At 29.6% G+C, this 24,547-nt stretch overlaps 3 protein-coding genes across 4 annotated transcripts in view; 1 reads left to right on the forward strand and 2 right to left on the reverse strand.

The window, feature by feature from the left end:
• Window positions 1-23,841, reverse strand: part of LOC107436768 (lipid transport auxiliary protein 1) — a 45,929-nt gene extending 22,088 nt beyond the window's left edge. The window contains exon 1 of one of the 2 annotated variants that reach the window (XM_087168283.1): window positions 23,723-23,841. The gene's annotated coding sequence lies outside the window, so the exon portion shown is untranslated. Of the gene's footprint in view, window positions 1-22,995; window positions 23,072-23,722 lie in introns of those variants that run through there. The other variant, XM_087168284.1, reaches the window with a different exon arrangement.
• On the reverse strand, window positions 4,150-4,932 carry LOC147807324 (uncharacterized). The gene has a single exon (XM_087168886.1). The coding sequence runs from the start codon at window positions 4,930-4,932 to the stop codon at window positions 4,150-4,152; it is 783 nt and encodes a 260-aa protein (XP_087025012.1).
• Window positions 8,587-24,547, forward strand: part of LOC107436767 (SHC-transforming protein 1) — a 47,265-nt gene continuing 31,304 nt past the window's right edge. Inside the window, exon 1 of the mRNA XM_071183139.2 lies at window positions 8,587-8,736. The gene's annotated coding sequence lies outside the window, so the exon portion shown is untranslated. The remainder of the gene's footprint in view (window positions 8,737-24,547) is intronic.

A 24,547-nucleotide genomic window follows, 5' to 3' on the forward strand; every position in this document is an offset into this window, starting at 1 on the left:
TTTAGTAACTATTAGACGGTTTCTTATGTATTTAAAAAATAAAAAAACCATGTTTCTATTAGTAATTAAACTGTCTGAAAAAATATATAAAAGGGACGTCGCTCTTTCTTTTAAACTGTGTGCATCTTTGACGACAAATGAAGAATCATAACTTAAAAAGTGTATTTAAAAACCAACAAAAAACATATTTATAACAAGATAACATGCTAGCAATTAAGTAACAAAAGATTAGCTGTAAACATCTATTAGTAAAGTCTGGATCGGTGAGGCAGCGCCGCTGTTCGACTGTCGTCATTGATTTGTTCAGAGCCGTTTTTATGTTTTTCGGGGCCCTGGGCCTGTCGTTATTTGGGAGTCCTTTATGATTAATTTTAGTATAAAAAATTTTTAGCTTAAATCATTTTTAAAAAATTATTTTACTTTAAGGTTGAAAAACAAATACATTATTATAAAAGCGTTAATACATAATTAGTATTGAAAGTTTAAGGTAACAGTACTTTTCATGGTTTTTGAGAGTCTTCTGTCACATCATTAAAATTCATTTCCTGCCAGACATCATATTCAATGCTCATGATTGACAAATAATTAAATCTTTTTTAAATCAAAGAAAAAAAAGAAGTGTATGAAGAAGAAAATATAAAGGGATAATAGCTCAATGCCCTGAAACCTTTTGTTTTCGAAGCACTACTCAAGTATTTCGTTCAAGCACTTTTTTCACATTGAAAATGAAAATTTTAAAACTAATTGTACAACTGAACTCCAAATTATCTTTTTCAGTTAAAAGTAGAGAGAGTGAGAAAGAGAAGCTTGTGGTGGTTGGTTGTGTCCAGGAGATGAATAGACGTAGTTTACATTTTAATTAGTATTTATTTAATATTTAATTATAACGAACACAAGGGAAAACATGAAAGTTAGAGCAGTGCGTCTACAATGGCGGTTAGGCTTTTTCTTCGCGCGGAATGACAGAGACAGTTACTGATCGTAATTGTTGCGGTTACGATTAAGTTAAGTTCAGTCGCCGCACACTCCCCCGCCAGTATCAGGGTACTGATACGTAACGATCGGGGAAGGTAACTCTGCGGCCTGATCTAGTCCGTTGTGCAGGTTTGTCCGGAGAATCTTTTGGTAGACTCGGTTCTTTTGAGGGAAAAGTCTGGATCGTGTTTGGTTCGGATTGAAATAGTCCAAATGCTGGTTGGAGACGGTCAATAGAAACTGTCTGTTCTTTTTCACGTATCATGATGGTGAAATGTTTTTCACTTTTTCGTATGACTTTAAATGGTCCGTCATACGGAGGTTGTAGAGGTTTTCGAACAGAGTCCCTACGTACGAATACGTGTGAACAATTTCTAAGTTCGGGATGTATGAAAATTCGACGATTTTCATGGTGTGGCGTCGGTCGAGGTCTTAAGTCTTGAAATAGACGTCTTAATTTACAGACAAATTCTTGTGGAGGATCATCATTTGCAGTGGGAATCAAGAAATCACCTGGTAAGCGTAATGTCTCACCATAAACTAGTTCAGCTGGGGTTGCTTGGATGCTTTCCTTAACTGTGGATCGCAAACCGAGGAGAACCACTGGTAGAACATCTGTCCAATCTGTTGTTGCATGGCACTTCAAAGCGGCTTTGAGTGGCCGATGAAAATTTTCTATCAGGCCATTGCTTTGCGGGTGAAAACTTGTTGTTCGGCAACGCTCAATTCCAAGCAGTTTCGTCAGGCTGTAGAACAATGATGATTCAAAATTTGTTCCTCTATCAGTCGTTATGAAGGCTGGTATGCCAAAACGGGCAATCCAGCCTGTGAAAAACGCTGATGCTATAGTCGTTGCTGACATGTCAGTGACTGGGATAACTTCTGGCCAACGTGTATAACGGTCTATGCACGTGAGACAATATTGGAATCCTCTAGATTGCGGAAGCGGTCCGATGAGATCCAAGTGTACATGATCAAATCTTTTTGAAGGTATGGGTATTGATTCAACCCGACTTCGAGTATGTTTGTTGATTTTAGATCGCTGACAGGCAAGACATTCTCGAGTCCACTTCACACAGTCTTTGTTGATGGAAGGCCACACAAATTTGGAACGGATCAGTTTTGATGTAGCTCGAGTTCCAGGGTGTGACAATTTGTGAAAAGTATTGAAAATTGTACGACGATGCGATTGTGGAATATATGGACGAGTGATTTGAGATTTTGTGTCACAAAAAAGTGTCTTGGAGGAGCCAGGAATTACAACTTCTTGTAATTCAAGTGACGAGTTTGTACTCAAAATTAATTTCAATTCAGGATCATCACGTTGCGAATCGGCTATTTCGTCATAGTCCACTGCAGTAGGTGTACGAATTGTTTCAACTCGAGATAATATGTCAGCAGATATGTTATCTGCGCCCTTAATATAACGTATGTCGGTGCTGAACTGACTGATGAAATCAAGGTGACGGTGTTGACGTGGCGAATATTTGTCCCATTTCTGTCGGAAGGCATACGTTAAAGGTTTATGATCAGTGTATATTGTGAATAAACGTGCTTCAAGCATATGTCTAAAATGTTTAATTGACAAATATACCGCGAGCAATTCCCGATCATAAGCGCTGTAACGCGTTTCCCTAGGAGTAAGTTTTTTTGAGAAAAATCCGAGAGGTTGCAAATCGTTACCTATCAGTTGGTGTAATGCCCCACCAACGGCGAAATCTGAAGCATCGACGTGCAAGACGAGGTTAGCATCTGGGGAAGGGTGGGCAAGAAGCATTGAATTTCGAAGTAACGCCTTACAGTTATCGAAAGCTTCGGTAGCGATTGAGTTCCAATCGATGATTTTGTTTCGAGCTGGGCTACCTTTTAACAGATCATGTAAAGGTTTTTGAATTGCTGCCGCGTTAGGTAGATGCCTACGATAAAAATTTAATAAGCCTAAAAATCGCTTAAGCTCTTTGATCGTATTTGGCTTTAGAAACCGGTCGATTACTTCGATGCGTTCAGTAAGAGAAGTGATACCTTTATCGTTTACTGAATGCCCTAGAAAAGAAATTTCAGGTACCCCAAGTATGCATTTTGATACATTTAATGTCAGACCGTAATTTCGGAGTCTTTTAAAAACTTCAGTAAGATGTTGAATATGCTCTTGTTCTGAATTGCTAAAGACTAAAATATCATCTAAGTACCAATAGCAGAAAGGTAGATCTCGAAATATTTCATCCATAAAACGTTGAAATGTCTGGGCAGCATTACAGAGTCCGAAATTTAGAAAAGGAAACTCGAATAAGCCGAAAGGGGTGGCTATCGCGGTTTTGGGAATATCAGCCTCATTAACTGGGATATGATAGTATGCTCTGACGATATCTAATTTAGAAAATATTGATTTTCCATGGAGAGCATGTGCGAAATCATGTAAATATGGAATGCCATATCTATCCGGGACGGTTTTTGAATTTAAGAGTCGATAATCTCCTACTGGTCTTATATTCGAATTTTTAATAACAACGTGTAACGGAGAAGACCAGGGACTTTTTGAAGGACGACATATACCTTTTTCACACATTGTTGAAAATTCGCGCTTAACTGCTTCGAAAACTTGCGGATGTAAGCGACGTGGCTTACAATGTACAGGCGAACCTGTTGTTTCAATGTGATGAACGGTAGAATGTTTAATAGATTTTCTTTCTTGCGAGGGGTTAGTAATATCCGAGAATTCTTGTAATAAATTTTGAAAAGGCATATTATTAGATATAGTTTTAACTGAGCACTGAGAAGAATTAGCAAAATAGCCGCTCGACTTTAAAGAAGTGTTTGAATCAATGAGACGTTTATTCTTCAGATCAACAAGTAATGCATAATGCGTTAAAAAATCAGCGCCAATTATTGGCGAGGTGACGTCCGCGAGAATGAAATCCCAGCCAAATGAACGACGGAGGTTAAATGATAATTTTAAATGTTTTGTTCCGTAAGTTTTAATGGGTGAATTATTCGCGGCATATAGCATTATGCTGCTTGGCGTATATTTATTTTTACTGTTAGAAATAGGCAGAACGCAACATGCGCTTCCCGAATCAATAAGAAAATTTAAGTTTGTATTTTTATCATAAATGAATAATCTGTTGCCTAATTTATTAGCCACGGAATCTGCAGGCAAAATAGATGACGTGGCACTTATTCGTTTCCCGAATTAAAAGAACAAGGTTGTGTACATTTTAACGCATCTTTTCCAAAACGAAAATGATAAAAACAAAGAGAACGTTCCTCTGATTTATTTCTTGTCCTTGAGTTTGTACGGCCACGAGAATCTGATCGGCGCCGGTATTGCTGCACAGACATTTTCGCTACTTGTAAGCTGAGCTCTGATATTTGATTTTGAAGAGCAACAAATGAATTATTTTTTAGATCGGTTTCAGTTTCATTTTGTTTAATGGAATTTATTTGCTGGGTGGGGGAAGTTTCAAGTATTTTATCAGCTAGTAAAGCCAATTTGACCAACGTTTGATCAGTTAAAATTGATAAAATAGATTGCACATTGGGGGGTAAACGTTGTAGCCATATTGTTTTAAGAAAATCCTCAGTTACTGAATCGGTAGCAACTTCTCGCATTTGTCGTAGGAGAAGAGAGGGTTTTTGGTCACCTAATTGAAGTTCTGAAAGTAGTTTTCGAATGCGTTTATTTTCAGAATCCGAAAATTCGGTGATGAGACGTTCTTTTAAAGCATCATATTTATTAGTAGCAGGGGGTGAAAATAACAAGTCGGATACATGAGATAGCGTTTCTGCATCGATATGTGCAATAAGACTTGCGTATTTAGTTTCATCTTTGGTTATGTTAGATAAAGTAAATGCACTTTCAACTTGTAAAAACCAAAGTTTAATATTTGTACGCCAAAAGGGGGGTAATTTAAGTGCAATCTTATCTACGTGAGTATTTTCAGCGTTATTTGTTTGCATATTAAAATGTAATAATATATATATGTAATGAAATTAAATTAATATACAGTATGCATTCCGACAGAAATTAAGAAACAAAAATTGAAAAGCCACAGTACCGTTTTTGTGAAACTTCCGATATCCAAAGCGAAATTAGTTATTCCATTTGAAACATAATCTCCTTAATATATGAACGTCCGGCTGTCACCACTGTGGTGGTTGGTTGTGTCCAGGAGATGAATAGACGTAGTTTACATTTTAATTAGTATTTATTTAATATTTAATTATAACGAACACAAGGGAAAACATGAAAGTTAGAGCAGTGCGTCTACAATGGCGGTTAGGCTTTTTCTTCGCGCGGAATGACAGAGACAGTTACTGATCGTAATTGTTGCGGTTACGATTAAGTTAAGTTCAGTCGCCGCAAGCTAGATGATTTTTCGTGGGAAAATTAAAAAAAAAAAAAAAAATGAAGAATTTGAATCAAGATTGAAGTTTTTATTTTTTATAAAGGATAGGTTGGGATAGAATTTTTGTTGTTTACAATACAAAATTACTTCATAATTTTCTTACAAAAACTAGTTTTTCATTCACCTGTTATACCATCTATTTACATGGAAGTATTTGTTTTAAATTTTTTTTTAGTGTTTCAGTCTCATAATTCCTTCATTATTATTCTTTGAATTTACACTAGGGAGAATTTCATTTAACAATAATAATAATATATTTCTAAGCAAACAATGTCATCGTAAAGGAATTTTTTTTATTTAATAATAATATATTTATTAGTAGCTATGAATTTTGATTTCATAAATGAATTTTTGCAATATAAATTTAGAATTATCGTTAATATTTTTTTATTCGCTAAATTTAAAAATTTTAAATTTATAATTACATATTCATAATGATTATTTTAATTCTACAAATAATAATTTTGTATTATTTTTATATAAAAGAAAAATATCAATTTACTAATTTCGTTTTTTAAACTTGCTTCTCAAAAAACAGCTGTGGTCAATACATTTAAGAAAACAAGTATTATTAGAAACACATAATTCAAATTTTCTGTCATATAAAAATTTTAATTTTTTAAAAATAAAAAGAAACATTAAGTATGTTCTAGTATGTATGTATAGAAAGAAACATTTGTATTGTTCTACTGTTGTTGGCTGGCATACAAAAATCCCCTTTCCAAGAATTGTATAGCTGGTGCAGTAATTGAGTAAAACAAACCACCCCTTTAGAAATCAAGTTTCGAGTCCCCTTCTACAAGAACGTATTAATTCAATCATTTGCCACATGCCTTGGGCCAGGCCCATCCTTAAAAACGGCTCTGGATTTGTTAATAATGACGGAAAGTGGCGTCGGCTGGCATCACTACAGCTTCGCCAGCGCCAGAGGGTTAATGATTTCTCTCTTGATGGGGAATTAGGGAAACAGAGAGCATCTCTGAATTATCCATATTTCAAGCAAGAACCATATTTCAAGTTTCAATATTATATGTGCAGTTGATTTTTATATATATAAAAAAATAATAAATAAATAAAACGCTATAATATAAAAATTTTTTAACAGTTTGAAATACGTTTTACTGTTAAAGTTACAATGAGTACTATAGATAATGAAAAGAGAAAGCAAAACATTTATCCAAAGTTCCTAAATCAGATTTTTTTCTCTGTTTGCATTATTATAATAGTAAAAAGTAAAATTATGGAAATAAAATCACTATAGACTATTTTAAGAAATTTTTTTCGTGACTCATCGAATTTCAGTAGAAGAAAGAATGCAAAAAAAAAAAAAAAAAAAAAAAAAACGAAAAAATAATAATAATAATAATGAATATATAATAAATGAAAGTACTACGTGCAACATCAAATGTTTTCAATTGGAGAAAATTGTGAAATATTTTCTTAAATAAAATAAACAAAGGTTTTAACTCTACGATGAATATTTATGATACACTGATGTGAAACAAACATTTGCTGTGGGTGGACTAATTCTCATGCATGTTAATTAAAAAAGTATAACAAACATAAAGAATAATTTTATTAATAAAAGGTTCATTTTCCAGTTAATGATCCTTTACATCATTATCTATTAATTTTATAACCAAAAGATAATATGCTAGTGCTTTTATTAATGAAAAATCATAGCAAAAATCTAAGGACAGAAACATGTGAAATGAGACATCTTAAAAATTTAGATACAAAAAGTACGAGAAATCATTCTTATATCCTTGCTAAGTGTTCCGAAAGGAGTAAGAGGGAAAAACGGAGAGAAAAAAAAGAAGAAAAAACTATTCCCACTAATTTAGGAGCATCCGTCAAACATCCCCTCCCCTCCCACTAGATTTGACAGTCCAGACAAAAAGTAAAATTCCAATGTATCTCAGTGCCATCTTTTGGCGATATACCTCTCTACTAACTAAAAAGAAACTATTATTATTTATTTTAAATAACTGGTGCAGCCATCTATTAACAGAATAAAAAATATATAATCCACACTAGCAAAGACTCTGTTTTATGATTCAATTCAACTAAATCTTTATATTGTAACATATTTTGTTATCAACTGAATGAAAGAGTATAAAAACAAAATATGAAATGAAATTGATAAATTTGAGTAAAAAACAAATGCATTATGAAGATTGAAACATTTTTAAGTACTTGAATTAAAATTTCAAATGTCTCTTAAGAAGTTATATTTTTAGATTAAGGTAAAATTAAAAGGTATTTTTTTTTCAATATTTATTTGGATTTTTTGTTTTCGGAATGCTTTTAGTAATAAAGAATGGGAACGTCACCTTAATTGTAATAGCAATAAAAAAAATTGAAGTTTAAAGTAAAAATTTTAAAGACATCAATTTGCATATTTTAAAGTTTTATGAAGTAAAATTAATGAAAAAAAAAACCCCTATATTTTTATATATAAATATTTAATTTCAAACGAAATTTTGGGAATAAGAAGTAAACTCTGAAAATTTAATGTTTTTTATAAGAAAATAAAGTATTTTTTTATAACAGTGAGTAGAAGTTCATTATTGCTTAAATAATATATTGCTTTGATGAAATGTTTTTTTATTTATTTTTCTTATGTCATTTATGGCAATCTTATGAATATTCTATTGAGTCAATGAGTGAACAAAAGGGAACACAGTATTATGAGTAGTAAATATATTTTATTCTATATATTTATTGCTGCCTTTTCTCTATATATTATTAAATGCTCGTTAAATACTATTACAAAGGATTGCATAAACATATTTAAATTTAAAAATCATTCTCTATTCGGGTTTCCTCTGGTAATCCACCAGCCATTGCACATTTTGACATCAAATAAAGATTTTCGTTAGTCAAATATTTTAAAGAAATGATCATTCAACTCTTAAGGAGGTATAAATTTCTAGTGAAAAGGCAGATAATAAATATTTTGAATAAAGTATAGTCACATACCCTTTATGTAATCCTTGATTAGTTTTGGTTAAATCTGAAGTAGTCACATTTCTGAAATGCCATTTCTCGCCATTTTTTATCGCGTAGTCATCGACTAGGAAGGACAAGGAGGAGGCGTTACTCATTATGATTAGTATACTGCGCATGCTTGAAAACATGCCTTGAGGGATCATCCTGTTTCCTGAGGATTCACAGGCATCCTCACGCTATACACTACCTAAAAATTTAAAAAGCTACTATTATGGTGACTAATTTTGTCAAAATATAACCAAAATGAACTATACTAAAAATCTGCAACTATCTTTTTCTAATTCGCTGCTTAAAAAAAGTCGATTCGCTATTTTACATAATCATGTAAAATTTGATTCCTCAAGTAAAACATATTAAATATTTTTTAGTTATATTGTATTTTTATTCTTGTAGTTCTATATTATGCAATTTTGACTGACAGTTTATTCACATAACTATCATATTTAATTTAAGAAAATTCTTAGATCTGAACCTTGCCACAATCGATTTTTTACAATGTTGCTATTTTATTACTTTTATAAATTCCTAGTCTGTTTTTTTAGTTAGATATTTTATAAAATGTAACTGTCTAAATAAATTACATTATTTTATATTATTAAGTATGAATATTGTAAGAAAATGTAAAAGGTGGGCAACTATTTTTTAAGTCCTACTTCAGTGACAGGCCTGCATTTCTTTATATTTGCAAATCATCGGGGAAGATTTGATTCAGAAATTCTAAACTTGAATTAGCTCAGTCTATATTTGTTTTGTGTAAATGTATAATTTTACTCAATATATATTTTTTATATATTGGTAATATAACTTGATTGTAAGCTTCAAAAGATGAAGCATTTATCAAGATATTTTATGGGTTATTAATCGTACAGCTATTGTGTGGCTTTCAGGAGAACTCCACCAGACATCAGTATCGCGTAATAGCGAGTATTATGGTTGTGAGTAAAAGTCACTTTAAAAAGGGATGTGCGGTAAAAAGTTTTGTCTTAATTGTGGCATAGGTTGACACGAGTAAACCAATTGACCCCTTCATTCCTCATTTGCACCCGGATTAGAATTAGGCTCTACCTTATTACCATAGTAACAGAATGCCCCAGACTTTTAGTCTGCAGGAGTTCTCCTCAAAGCCGAACTACACAATTTTAAGTTAAACTAAGCCTAAAATAAATAAAGTTTATACAAGTTTTTTTTTTAATATGACCCAGTCAGTTATCAAATTACTATATATATATATATATATATATATATATATTTTTTTTTGAGCTTGAAGGTACCAATATATAAATGGAAAGTTAAAGAGGCCAATATTTACAAAAGCACAATTTCTTTTTTTAAAAATCATTTTAATGAAGGAGCCTATTTTGTTGGCAATATTTTTGTGACAATGCAAATAAATGATAGTAAAATAAACTTATATAGTCCCTATTTGTAAATAATAAGTTTGATTTTATAAAAATTTGTATTTAAGAAAGAAAAACTGTTAGTAAATATTTGTAGATTGCAAACTAATTTTTTTTTGTATGTATTTATACTTTAATCTTATGATCTATTGGTATACATATCTGGATATCCTAAAAATGACAGACTATTTAAAAAATCTTCTGAAGAAAAATAAAACAGAAAAGGATGGAAATGTACTACAGATTGGGGCATAATGCAGGAAACTAGAAAAATTATTCCTATCAGTTTTAAAAATGAATTACGAATTTTATCGAGAAAGGGAGCTTTTTATTAGAAAACCTATCTGTAAAGCAATGTTTTCTGTAGCAGGTCAGACCATTCTAACTGAAATATTTGCTCAGGTCTTAAATTTATTTTCAGTCTACACCACATTAATTTGACAAATTAATTAATGTTTCTTTGAAAACATTTTTTTTTTTTTTTTCAGATAGCAATAATATTTGTTGACAAACTTCACAAATAAAACACTGTAAACCATATATCTCTTTCCTTTTTTCTTGAAATGGTTAACTAAATTATAAGTCAATTTTGATAACACCAGGTATTTTATATATATTTCTCATTTTAACAATTGTACTTTGTTTTCAGATAAGGACAAAAGACCATGTATTTGAGGTTACATGTAGTTTTCATCCTCGCATCGTGTTTGACACCTCCCCTTCCAATCGCTGAAAGGGAGTGGCTGGGTAGGGCAAAGGGGTTAGTGTATGTTTGCAGTCATTGTCATGCCAAGGACTAGATACAAATTTCGCCAATGTGGGGAATTGCAACTTGGCAGCTCATAATGTAAAAATATACCCCTATTCTCCTGAAAAAGTTGACTGCGCGTGCTCGAGAAATCGAAACTGCAAAATAATGGAAAATCGCACTCCTAGCTAGCAATATCGATATCATAAGTAATTGATGTTTATAAATACTCATTCCACAAACGTACGAGTTCGCAGCAGATTATTTTGCCAAAATATTAATCTAAAAAAAGATGTAGATCCCTTTCTTTCTCACAAATCGCAAAACTTATCCTCAATAGCCGTTTATTTTTCTTGGCTAAATATATTATTACATTATATTTCGTGCAAACATCAAGAGAGGGTAAAAACCTTATATTAGATACAACCCCAGAAGTTCAATTATTTGTATTCGATTTTTATAATAAAAATAAGTAAAATACGAAAATAGTGGTTTTTTTCCATCGCTTTTTTTTAACACAATGCTAAAAACATTAATTGCAGAAAATGCTTGGTAATAAGCTTTCCTTAATACCAGCTAATTCAAAAAATTTATTACTAGCCCTTGATAATGACTCCCAGTTCGTCTGTCCCGAAATGGGAGCGTTGGTTGGAAGTGTGGAATTATCTATAAAAGTAAAGCAATTTGTTTAATACAAAATCTTTTTTTCTGCTTTATATGTTCATTACTAAATGCAATAATTCTAAGAAATTGAAAAGAAAAAAATAAATATTCTCAATCGACATAGCAGCACCCAATAGGTTTAGTCTTTAAATTAAATTATATCATACTTTTTCATGAATAGTACTTATTGCATTAAATTTAATATATATCTGAGCAACTCGATATTAATAATTTGTAAAAATTTTTCTCTTTTAATTCTGATTTATTCTCTTTAGAGGAACATCGTACTTAAAAAATTCTAAAACTAAAAAATCTTATTTTAAAATTTTTTTTTCTAGAAATCATAAGAAAACTTCATAAGAAATTTTTTAGGACATCAAAACTTGGTCAGTTTTTTCCAAAGAATGCTATTTTCTGTAACTAAAACATAGCATATAAACTTAATGAAGGTTTGGATTAATATTCATTTTAAAGTTGGAGAAATTTATTTAATTCTTTATTTTTTATTTAATTGTCATTGATTGAAATCATTTGAAACATTCAGTCAATTAAAATTATTTTTACATCAGATATTTAATAGATAGTTAACTTCACTTTTCTGATATATTTTACAGAGATATGGGACTTATTTTAAGTATTTAAACAAATATTAAAATTATTTAAAGGAATTTAAATAATTATTTAAATTTTTTTGAATAGTTAAGATCACTTTAATATTATAATTTTTAGCAAGTGGTTCAGTGGTATATTGATCGAATTCTATATATTAGCAATCAACCTTGTATTACGGACCTAATTCTTCTTTTTTTACAGTCATATGAGAATTATTTTAAATATTTAAGCAAATATTAAAACAATTTAAAACAAATTTGAGCAGTTATTAAATTATTATTATTTTCTTTCTCTTCTTTTTTTGAATAGTTAAGATTTCTTCAATATTATAATTTTTAACAAGGGTCTCAGCGGTAAAATTTTTAAATTATTTTATTAGAAAATCTGAACTTAAATGAAATATAATTGCTTGATTTAAATCAAATTGATTGAATTCTATATATACAGGGTGTTTATAAATTCCCGGAACCATTTTGCTGTTTAATAACTCATAAAATAATGAAGATATAAACAAACTTATGGCATTTATTGATGGAATAACTCATATATTTTCCTTTTCAGGTTAGAATATCTTTACTGTTGTAAATATCGTCTGCGCGTGTGGTTAATTTCAGATAATTTCATTTTCTTGTCTAAATATCTGTACTTTTCTAAATATCGTCTGCTTATTAATTGCATTTTTTTTTTTGGCAACTATTGCAATGTTATGTTTACTTTCTATGTGATGTTTTATTCGAGCAGATATTAAGGAGAATGCATACATCGACATGCTTGCCGCTAACTGGCGTGAAATTGACTATCGACTTGATATTCTCCGTGCGACGAAGGGGGCACACGTGGAAGCTCATTGACAGGGGTCATGAAACTTTTTGAGTCTATCTAACCCAGGGTTCGCCAAGTGGGCCCACTTTGAAAAAACCCGCCCGGGTTTTATTGGGCGGGCCCACCTTGAAAAAACCCACTTGGAACAATAAGTGGGTTTTTTTCAAAAAAACATTTTTTTTTTTTTTACTAAAACTTATTGTTTTGCATTTACTTTTATATAATTTATTGTGCAGCATAAATTTGTCAAATAGAGTTGCATGATTTATATGATTAAGTTTTTAATATTAGTAAAGTAAAAGAAACTCGAATCTTCATATAATTTTATAGTAGGTACCTACTATTGAAAACTTCAAGTGGGTTTTTTTTTAAAGGTAATATTTTAATGATATTAAATGAAATAAAAATTTTAATAATACAGTGAAACCCCGATTTTACGTTTCTCATGGGACTGGGTAAAAAAAACGTAAAATCCGGGAAAACGTAAAATACGGGAAATACTTCGATAGCAAAAAATCATATAATAATAATGGGAAAATAAAACAAACGAAAGGTAGTAAAGAAGACTCATTCAAAAGGTACTATTAAAATCTATATTTTACGAAAAGAATATTAGTATTTAAAGAAAAAAACATACCAGTTCAAGATCATTTTTACAATTTTTGTTAAGAATCATGTAATTTAGGTGCAAAATAGTGCGTAATAGTAGATTGTTTTTTAGACATTGAGTTCAAAGTAAATGCCTCATCTTCCAGGACTGAAATCTTTTGCAAATTTTTTTCCTGGTCTTTGTATGATAGAAAATAGTCTTTCACTATTAGCAAACTTCTCAATGCTGTGTTGAAAGAAGGAACGGGCTGTGCTTCTGTTCCTTCTTGTTCATCTTCATCGGCTGATGAAAAGTCCATAACATCGTCCACGGGTGGAGCAGTGGTTCTCTCAGCTTCCCATGTTGCTAAGTTTTCTCGGATGTACTCGTCGAAGTCATAGCTAACTGTTTCATTGTCATTCTCCGGGTCTAGTCTAGCTAATCCTGCATCTGCTAACGGTTCATTAGAAGCTACGATTCCGCTTTCTTCAAAACAGTGGGAAATGCACTTTTGTGTAACGCTTCTCCAAGCAGCAGAAATAAAATGCATAGCCTCCAGAACACTTAACTTTAGTTTGCAGGCGTCATTTAGGTTTCCGTTCTCTAGTTCATCTACAGCTTTCCGGACAAGTTGCTTTCTGTAAAAAACCTTAAATATTGCTTATTAAAACGTTTTTTTATTTTTTTTCTTTCCACAAAAAACGTAAAATGCGGGAAATTCCGTAAATTAAAAACTTACAATCCGGGTAAAATTAACATTGGAGGTATACGGAAAAACTGGGTCCTGATGAAAAAAACGTAAAATGCGGGAAAAACGTAAATTCGGGGGACGTAAAATCGAGGTTTCACTGTATACTCTGAAAAGATCAATTTTTCAAATATTGTTGCATGCTTTATATATTAATAAACAGGTTATTATTATTAATTCATATGTTTAAAAAAATTGAAAAGAAACAATTTTTTTCTTTTTTTACCAAGTGATACATTAACAAATTTAAACAGTTTTATTTTCTGGCTTTAAAAAAAAAAATGCTAAAACTTTTTAAAATTATTTATCTAAAAATGAAATCATTTTCCTAGGGTTAATTACTTGAAAACAAATGGGACAAGTAACTGATACTCTTTATAATTATACGTAGTTTTAATTTCACTTTCTATTAACCTTATTATAAAAACATGTAAGACCATTAAATATTTATTTCAGTTTTTTATTTAACTCAAGTCAGATGAAATTTTAATTTTTACTGTTTATAAATATTTACTGATTATAATTTTATAATAGGTAATATCCATATGTTTAATAAATATAGTAAATTAATGTGTGTAAAAACAAAAAGATTAATAAACTTGTTCCTTTTATATTACTGCATTTATATTTTATAATTCCTAATTTAAAAAATTATGAAACGTAATGTACTTAACAATAAAGAAGATTCAAATATGTAGTGATAATGCGTTATTTAAACTTAATATAAAATACATATAACCAGGGTTCCCCAAGTGGGCCCACTTTGAAAAAACCCACTTGGTGTTTTTTTTCACAAATTGTTTTTTTTTTTAATTTGGTTCAAAAAGAAGTATCTCCTAATACTATCATTCGACACATCGTTGAAGTTAACAAATATTTTAGAAATGTGTCAAGCACATGGATGGGCAAATGAAAAAAAACTGCTTGATGACCAAATGATACTAGGTGGAATTGATATTGTGAGCACGTAAAAACTTTTGCCAATAATTACCATAAATATGAAGAGATTGTTCTTGAACATCAAAATGAATCTAATAAATAATGTTGGGCCTTACCAATAAACTATCAATTGGGAAAAACAGATCAATTGTTTCTTAAGCTTTAAAAAAGCTTCAATCAGAAAACATTTCAATTTCAGAAGCTGTTGAAATATGAATTAACTTACTATCGTGTGATGAATTAGAACCCCATAAACATTTTGTAAAAAGATTCAATCAGGCTGTTCAGCCACATCATTTATTAGCATATGCATCCTGGATCTCGAAACAAGGGGACAATTTTTAAATGATGAATAAGACCAAGTAGCAGAAAACTGTCTTTCTAATTTCCAGAATTTCTGCCACGTGTTATGGCATTCAAAATTTCCGATCCTGAATACTTTCCAAAATCAATGATGCTTGACACTGTTATTCAACAGTTTTCATCAAAAAATAGTGGAAAATTATGGCAAAAAAAAAAAAAAAAAAAAAAGTAAATAAAATTCATTGCTTTCATTGCCACAAAGTTTCTGTCAATTCTTTTTTATTTGCACTCAGCACCAGCATCCTCTGTCTCTAACGAAAGACGCTTTTCAACTTTCGGTTTGGTACAGAGTAAACTTAGAAATAGATTAGGAATAGATAAAGCTACAAAACTCGTAAAAGTGTATCACCATGTAAGAGAGAAATGTAGACGCTTTGAATCTGTTGTATGATAATAATAATAAGGGAAAAAACGGATCTTTTTTTTAAGTTAACTCTTAACATCTGCTGACAATTTTTAACTATTTGGAGAAAGTTTATCACAATTAAAAAACAGTTAAAAATTAAAATATTACTTTTAAGATTTTTTAAATATTAATAAGATTTCATTTGAATACAATTTATTTTGTTTCTTTTAATCATGTTTAAAAATATTGAAAGCAAACAAAAAAAAATTTCTATTAAGTGATGCATTAAACAACAATTAACAAATTTAAAGTTTTATTTTCTGATTTTAAAAATAAGCTATAACTTTTTATATATATGCTTTTTAGTGTATGTATTTTAAGATTAATTTGTCTTTTGAAACTATAAAGTTAAAATGTATCTAAAAATGCATATATTTATCTAAATATTTGAAAAAAGGGGCAAGTAACTGATACTCTTTATAATTATATGTAATTTTAATTTCACTTTCTATTAATCGTATTATAAAAACATGGAAGACCATTAAATATTTATTCCAGTTTAATTTTAATACAGGTAAAAGTCAGATGAAATTTTAGTGTTTGCTTATACAACTCTATTTAATGAATAAAAATATTTTCACAGTGAAATTTATGAGCACTAAATGAAAAAAACCCAATTTTCCCCGGGTTTTTTCAAATAAAACCCAATTTTCCCCGGGTTTTTTCAATAAAACCCAGGCGGGTTGGGTTTTTTCAAAAATCCCCGGGTTTTTTCAAACCCTGATCTAACCATTTATGTTATTAATTTTAATCTATCTTTATTATTTTATGAGTTATTAGACATCAAAATGGGTCCGGGACTTTGTAAACACCCTGTATATTAACAATCAAGCTTGTATTACAGAGTAAGACTAAAACATACACAAAAAAAAATTTTTTTTTAAAGAGACCTGTCTAATATGGCTTTACCTAAGCTAATTCTTACTCATACCTTAATCTTAACTTCATTTTTATCAGCTCTAATTCATTATCCAAATACTTATTATACATCCCTATTTATACTATATATTAATATTACATATTAATAAAGGCTTCTTTACTTGTCATGATTTTTTGATCTAAGAATATTTCATTTCGAATTTCAATTGGGAAAAAATTTTGTGAGTTGGAATTTTTAATATTTCAAAACTTTGTAAAACACTCGTATATTTAAAAGTGCGTGATAAAAGCGCATGATGTTCATGGGTCAAGTATTAATTTTACTTAATGCTGCATTATTTTAGATTAATTCTTATTCACTGACTTATATTTTGATTGTGAGAATCAAGATATGTCGTAATATTTTAATAAATTTCCTTATAAACTTCGTAATTTCTTAATAAAATTAGTAGGTGCAACTTTCATAATTTCACTTCATGAGTAGTACAATTTTCTTAGTTTAGAAATAGGAAGATTGGCGAAATAAATGTGTAAATAGATTTTTATTTTTTTAAACAGTTTTTTAAATAGTTTTTTTAGAGTATATTAATAAATAGTATTTTTTAGATGTCAAAATTGACTGATTAGGGGATTAATTATTAAAAAAAACTTGTCAAAATGAAGAAATAATAGTTATTTTTATTTATTGCTAAAATTCCATTCGTTTATAGTTAAGAAAAAAGGATTAACTGATTATAAAACAAGATTAAAAATTTAGAATATGATATAAAATTGTTCGATATTTTTTAAACTATTATTTATTTTAACCGAACTTTAACTGAAATAACTTCAATATTTTCATTCTTCAAAGTATCTGTAAAATACACTTTACAAAATTTATAAAATAGTATTATTACTTAATTGAGATTTCAGTGTTTTAATTCTTTCTTATTTTCCTTGAGCAATTTTCATAAATATGCTTCATATTATTAAGTGAAAGTTTTATTTAAATATTTCAACAAAAAAAAAGTAAATAGAAGTAAAATTTTCATTATTTCTCTGAAATTTATGAAAAATTGCTAACTGTCAACCATCAACTTCGAGATAAACTTTGTAAAAATAATTAAATATTAATTATAACTATTTTCTTTCTATCAATGCATTTCATTTATACATTTTTCAGTGCTAATAGCTTTGGATAATTTCAACCAAATAAGAATAAATTTTATAATGCAATCCATTTAAGAGGCCATTGTATTTAAAAATCTTTCATTCTTAGGTATTTCAATTTTAAACTTTTCATATGTTTAGTCCCACTTCAACTCCGTATCCTTGTTATTTTGAACCCAATCCAGAAGACAAGGGAACTCCTGAACCAAGTGTTGGGAGAAATGTGTCTTCGTCGAGGACTTTTTGATGGAACTAATCCGTATTTGTGTTACATGGAGAGGAAAACCACGAAAACATATCATGGTTAGGCTGACGGCAAGGGGACACTAATCCTTTATCCGTCTACCGCTTTTGAAACCTGTTCATCTAATTTGAAGGTTCTTTTCCTGAGCCATCATAGCTCTTATCATAAGATATTCAGTTTAGTAAAGTTCAATTTAATTTTCATTAGTTTGCAGTTCAGTTAAGTTGGCAACCATGTTAGTGAGAAAGTTTTTATTATGGTTTCTAAAATGTTATGCTTCTTTCTCCTATTTCTTTGTGAGAAAGTAATAAAAGATTTTTTTAATTCTTTTTTGGGGTAAATTTTACCATTTTTTTAAAAGCTTTTTTTACAGACTATTGTATAAAAGTACTTAATGAGCATTTTTCTGAATTTATGTTTAAGCATTAAAACAAGGTTTAAAAAGGTTACTGTTCTAAACACTTACTAAAACAAGTCAAGCAATCATAACTATTATATGATGCTAACTTAATTTGAAAAATATTTGCAATTTTAACCATGTTTCTATAACCCTTAGATCAAGAGGTATTCACTGCACAGTTTTTGATATCCCATGTATAGAAAACTCAAAGTCTAATTTGATTAAAAGTTTAAATATTTAACCACAATTTTTTTTAAAAATTTATTAACTTAATTTAGCTGTGTTTCGATATAAATGAAGATATTAGTTTTTAAAAATATTAAGATATATATATTCATATTTTAAAAATATTAATATAAAATATTAATTAATATTAGAAGAGGTAATCATGTAATCAAATAAATGTTTGAATAAAATTTACTAGAAAAATCGCTAACAGGAAGAGTAAAATAAGATTTAAAAAATAAAATTTTTTACTTATAAATGTACCATGTAATTAAAATCCCCAAACAAGTAATAGTTTTAAAAAATAAATTATATTTTAAAATAAAGAATTTCTTTCAAGAAAAATTTAAATATAGAAAATAATGTTTTTAAATAGAAATAAGGTTTTTAAAAAACAATTAAATATTTTTAAAACAAAGAATGTTTTTTGAAAATAAATAATATTCAACAAAATAAGAATTTTCTTATAAATAATAATAAAAATTTGATTTTCTTTAAATAAAAAAGCAATATTTAAAAAATAATGATAATAATTCCCTTCAACCAGTAATAAAAATAAATAATGATTTTAAAAAATCAATTTAGATTTTTGAAATTAAGAATTTCCTTAAACTTATAAATAATGTTATTAAAAATAAAAATTCCTTCAATAAGAATGCTTATATTTTTAAAAACAAGAAATTCCTATTAAATTTCTTTTAAAAAACAAACTTTTATTTTAAAAAATATAATTTTTAAAAACAAAATTTAAAGAAGCATGTTTCTAACTTCTTGATTGTTGAAAACATAATACTGTTAGTTCCCCTTTCAGTTTCAAACAAAGTAAGTACATGATCCTGTAATCTTTTTCCCCCCCAAGAAATTGCTGAAAAGGTTACAAGCGCACCACCCAAATGTGAGGAAGAGCGTCATGCTCTTCCTCGTTATATATTTTATTCTATAAGTTTCATCGGCAATAAACATTTGGTGTAAAAGCGGCAATAATCGCGCCAAGCTAGTTTACGTGCTAAGCAGTAGAATCATATGAGGCTTTGAGTCGAAGGGGAGGGAAAATGAAAACCTGGACCCGAGGATGAAACAACTACGACACCGTATTTGATAGTATTAGTCACCTAATTAAACACCGTAGTATGACAGTAGACATCAATTCTAAACCAAAACATCCGACAGTAAATTGAGTGAAATAAGGAAAGGGTTGAATATGTTATTAAAAAGTTTTTACGCATTTAAATTTCAATTTTCGCTTAGATCTTTTGATTAAACTAAAAACATGTAATGATAATATTCATCACATTATTTTGTATATTTTTTTCTAATCAAATGACACGTGAAACTGTTTTTAAAAAATAATGTTTATTGTGATGCGTAACATATTTTAAAATATTCATGTCAATAAAAAATTACAATACAGACGTTGAGTATATTTCCACTCATAATGTACGTGATATAAAAACCAACAGACATTACTTAAGTTAGTAAAAGAATACAAAGTATTAAATACTAAATTAACAAAGCTATCTTTGAAAGAAACGCGCTTAAAAGCAGCAGAATTTTCAAAAGAAAGAATAATCGAAGCAATAAATAATCAATGGAAATAAAATAAAAATATGACTACCGAAGCCGATGTCTTCAGGGGGTACCAGCCTCCTCGGAAGCCACAAAACAAAACCTTTTCTATTGAGAGAGAGGACAAATGCCAAATTAACTCTCTCAGTACCCAGAAGGTTTTATATATGTCCAGGAAAAAATACATAAAACCATTCAGAAAAGAAATTCGAACAAAAACTTGAGAAAATAAAAACCCACATTAAACCGGACATTACTTAAAAGATTTTCAAGTTGTCTTAATCAAGTTGCCTAAATTTACAAAAAAATAAGAGTACAGCACAGTAGAAAGGTGGCTAAAAGATAGTACAGAAAAATCACCAATATTAAAGCTAGCATGTGGTGAGTTAAACAAGTTTAGTTGGGAAGATCTAGCAGCATATAAAGAAGCAACTATTTGCAAGCAACAACTTGATGATGCCACTGAAAAAGGCACTAAAATCGGTCACAAAAAAGGCAGAAAATAAAGGGAAATCGAAGTTGCAAAGAATCTACTTAAAGCTGGGGTATCTATCAACCTAGCTGAATCTTCTGGCCTCCCTAAAGATGAAATTTCACGGAGATCTTTGTAGTTGGTTGTCTACTGTTGGATCATTTAAAAAAGTTTGTTGCCTGCTTTCTCTGACAACTGACTTTTTGACGAACTTAAGAGAAACAGCAGCAAGTAAATTAAGTGTTCCTTTAACCAACTTTTCTAATAAAGATTTGCGTGTTTGCTTTCCTTCTTCAATTTCACGGTTTGAACCTATAAAGGACAAAAAATCTAAGAACTGATAAAATGCTGGTGTTCCTTCTCTGCCAACCACACTTTTAACAAATTTAATTTCTTCATTTTGAATTCCCTGATAACTAGATCAGTTATTTTTTTATATCTCCCAAAAGCTTTTCCATTATTCCTTTTGTGATCGGGCCAAATTCATGAGATTCTGACAGATGTAAGGGTATTTCATGTAATTCCTCGTAACTATATCTAACTTTATTAGGCTTATTTTCGATCTTATTTTTATAATGCTGTTCAGTTCTTCTCTATTAGGCTGATTAACTGCAAATCAAATATTAGTTTACATAAAAAAAAAATTCTTTTATTTCTCTTTCATTCTCCTCAGAGAGACTTTCTTCTTTTTCCCTTTGGAAAGAAGGCGGAAGCTTTTTCAAGTCTATTAAAATAGACTTGAAAGCTTTGTTGTTTCTTCCTGTAGAAATCAATAAAGGCTATTTTTATTTACGCACGGACAATTTAATACTTCTTCTTTTGAATACCTATACTATCAAGTTTTAAAGGATGAAAATTCTAAGATTGCCAATTTTTTTAATATATTTTCTTCTGTAAGATCTAGACATACATTAGTATCGACCAGTGTTTCCGTACTCCCAGAAGCGGGGGTATGCGTTCTTATGCGAAATATCTTGCAACAAACAAAAATTTAAAAACAAAGCTAGCCATAAAAATTTACGATTACGTATTTTTCTATTGGTTATTTTTTGCAGAGTTAACAGTTAATAATTAGTGGTGTCAACAGCTAATTGTAAATTAACTTTTGTGCAATTATTTTACAGTAAAAAATCTATTCATTTTTAATATTAATGGTACACAGCATTACGAAAAATTTAGAAAAGCCACAAGTAGACACTGGTATAGACAATAAAATATTCTATATTCTTATCCTTTTCTAAATCTTCAATGAAAAGAGTAAAATATCCGAGTTCTGGAGGGAAATAACTGACTATAACCAATATCACTCTCTGCTCATTATGAGCCTTTCCGTAAGTAATTCTATTTTTATAGTTAATGATAATCTTATTAGACATATCACAGCTTTTACCTTTAGAGTTTATAAAGAACATATTTTTAAGCAAAAACATGTCATGCAAGAAGGAGATTAATAAATTGAATTCATATATGATGCCAGGTCTTAAGTTTTTCAAGAGCTGTTAAATCGCATAATATTCTTTCCTGTAATGCTATAGAGTTGTCTTGAACTTTACTATCTTTTATTTCACTTTTAACAATGCTGTTCAATTCTTCTCTATTAGGCTGATTAACTGCAAATACTAATTTATCTAAAAAAAATTCTTTTACCTTTTCCTGAGGAAAATTTTTTTCTCCTATTAATTTTTGTGCAGCAGATGAAAATTTTAGACACTGGAAAAGTTCTTCTCTTGTTATTTCCTCTTGCAAAAATTGATTAAAAAAAAATTTAAAAAACGTGTCCTTCCTCATTATCATTTGTAAACGGAAAGTCTTTCAAAATACCACATTCTTCCATGCTTAAGTAATCGAATTTAAAAAGATAAAAACTCCAAGATCGCCCTTGTTTCAATTTTTCTTCCTCTGTAAGATTCAAGCTTGAATTAGTATAGATATCAAGATATTTTATCTTACTTGATTTAGAGATTAGATATTTAACAAAACCATCAATAAAAAAAACTTTTTTTTCTTTCTCTTTAGTAAATAATCAAGCATAACAAATATCATTATATATATAATATTTGTCTACATTTGCAATTTGTATATAAATATACTTTTTATTACGAAGGACAATTAAATTTATCAGTTCCGGAATTTTCAAACGTGAATGATAATAAGGGGTATTTATATTCATACATAGACTTTCTAAGTGAGCAAAGGATGATGAGGAATGCAATGACTAGTTTGATAAGCATTGTGCAATTTATCGTTTCTAGGTTCACTAGGAAATTCTGAATCTTCATTACTAGAGACATTGACATTCATGTGCATCCTTTTTGGTGCAGAACTTTTACAGAACATTCTTGTTCTCTAGAGCTTACACCTATTTTACAATTTTCCTTACCTGGACTCCTTGAACAACTATCTTGTTTATGCCAGGATCTTTCAGTATTTTGCAATGGTAAATTTAAAACCTCTTATTATCGCTTAGTAGCAATTCGCGATCGCAACACTCGAATACGCCATCTGGGGAGAGACCGGTTTCATGCCTTTAGCCCTTCTCCCTTCCCTCTCCTCCTCTTTCCAGTTGTATAGGAATGTACTACGATATTTTACCCTTTCTTAATATTTTTCCTTTTTATTTAATAAAAATATCTTTTAAAATTTCCATGATACTTTTCCTTAGAACTATGTTTAATGTAGTCATCAGTTCCATATAGTTTTTCAAGTTGAAAGATTTTAATCTATATAAAAATCAAAAGAGAAACTAACGTACTTCCTTCCTCTATGACTTTCCACACGCTAATGGGGAAAGCATGTGAAGTGTTGCCATAGGAAAAGAGTTCTGCTCTACGCCACCTGCAGCCCATTTCGATCGCCAATAAAAATCAGCAAAGCAAAGTTTTTTTTGTTATCTCCGGTACTTTTTATAGATATATATTTTCATACTTTTTAACATTAAATTAGTAATATGGTTACTTTTGTTGAATTAAAAACAACTGCTGTGAGAAGAGTTTTTCTTGGAATCAAATGTACCTTACGAATTTTTTTATATAGCAATTTTACTATGTGCTAAAATCAGGTATATTGGCACACTTTTGTTAAATCTAAATACGATATAATTTACTTACTAATTTACTGCTTCTCTTTTCACAACTTTATTTTTAACGCGACTTGTTCTCATAAATGGGGCATGGGCATTGATTGTAAACAAACAATGGCTGGAGCCTGGGTGTCAAGGGTCTCGTTGAGCAGTAGGCTGTGTCTGTCGCCTTACGGAACAGGATGCTCTTAGGAGGCATGCGCAGTTTACTAAAGATAACTGAATAACGCCTCCTCCTTGTCCTTCGTGGCACTCTCACTTGTATTGTAATTATATTTTACTTAAAGTATTGATTTTCTGCCTTTTCATTAGAAATTTGTATTTTCTTAATAGTTAAATAGTCATTTCTTTAAATTAATTGATTAACGTTGTTCCTTTATTTCATGTTAAAATGTCTAATGACTGGTGATTAAGACGTCAAATTAGAACTATTGCGAGTAGAAATCGAATAAATTGAGTATAGTTTTTAAATACAAATATATTTATACAATCCTTAATGATTATTCAATTTTTCATTGATTCGATAAAGTGTTCACGTGATTACTTAATTAAAAATACATTAGCAATATTTCATGGAAACAATAAAATATGACCCAAGAATACATGTGACGAAATTAGTGTGACCAATATAAAGCATGTGACCCAATTAGTTTAAGCTGTAATGTAAGATTTGGGGCACTATTTATTGAGTGTAGGTTAATTTTCCGTCATAATTGAGGGAGATATGAGCTTATTACAAAATAGTTAATTTAAAAATATTTTAGGCCTATATTATTAACTTTAATGCAAAATAAAATTATATCTTGATTAAAATCATCAACGAAAGGAAGGATTTTTGGTGAAAATAATTCGA

This window comes from Parasteatoda tepidariorum, chromosome 7, assembly GCF_982258835.1.
Source record: "Parasteatoda tepidariorum strain Cologne lab strain chromosome 7, Ptep-v5.0, whole genome shotgun sequence".
NCBI classification, from domain to species: domain Eukaryota; kingdom Metazoa; phylum Arthropoda; class Arachnida; order Araneae; family Theridiidae; genus Parasteatoda; species Parasteatoda tepidariorum.

Bases quoted from the DNA above. Each gene is read 5' to 3' on its own strand.
- LOC147807324 (XM_087168886.1), bottom strand. From the start codon at position 4,932: ATGCAAACAAATAACGCTGAAAATACTCACGTAGATAAGATTGCACTT.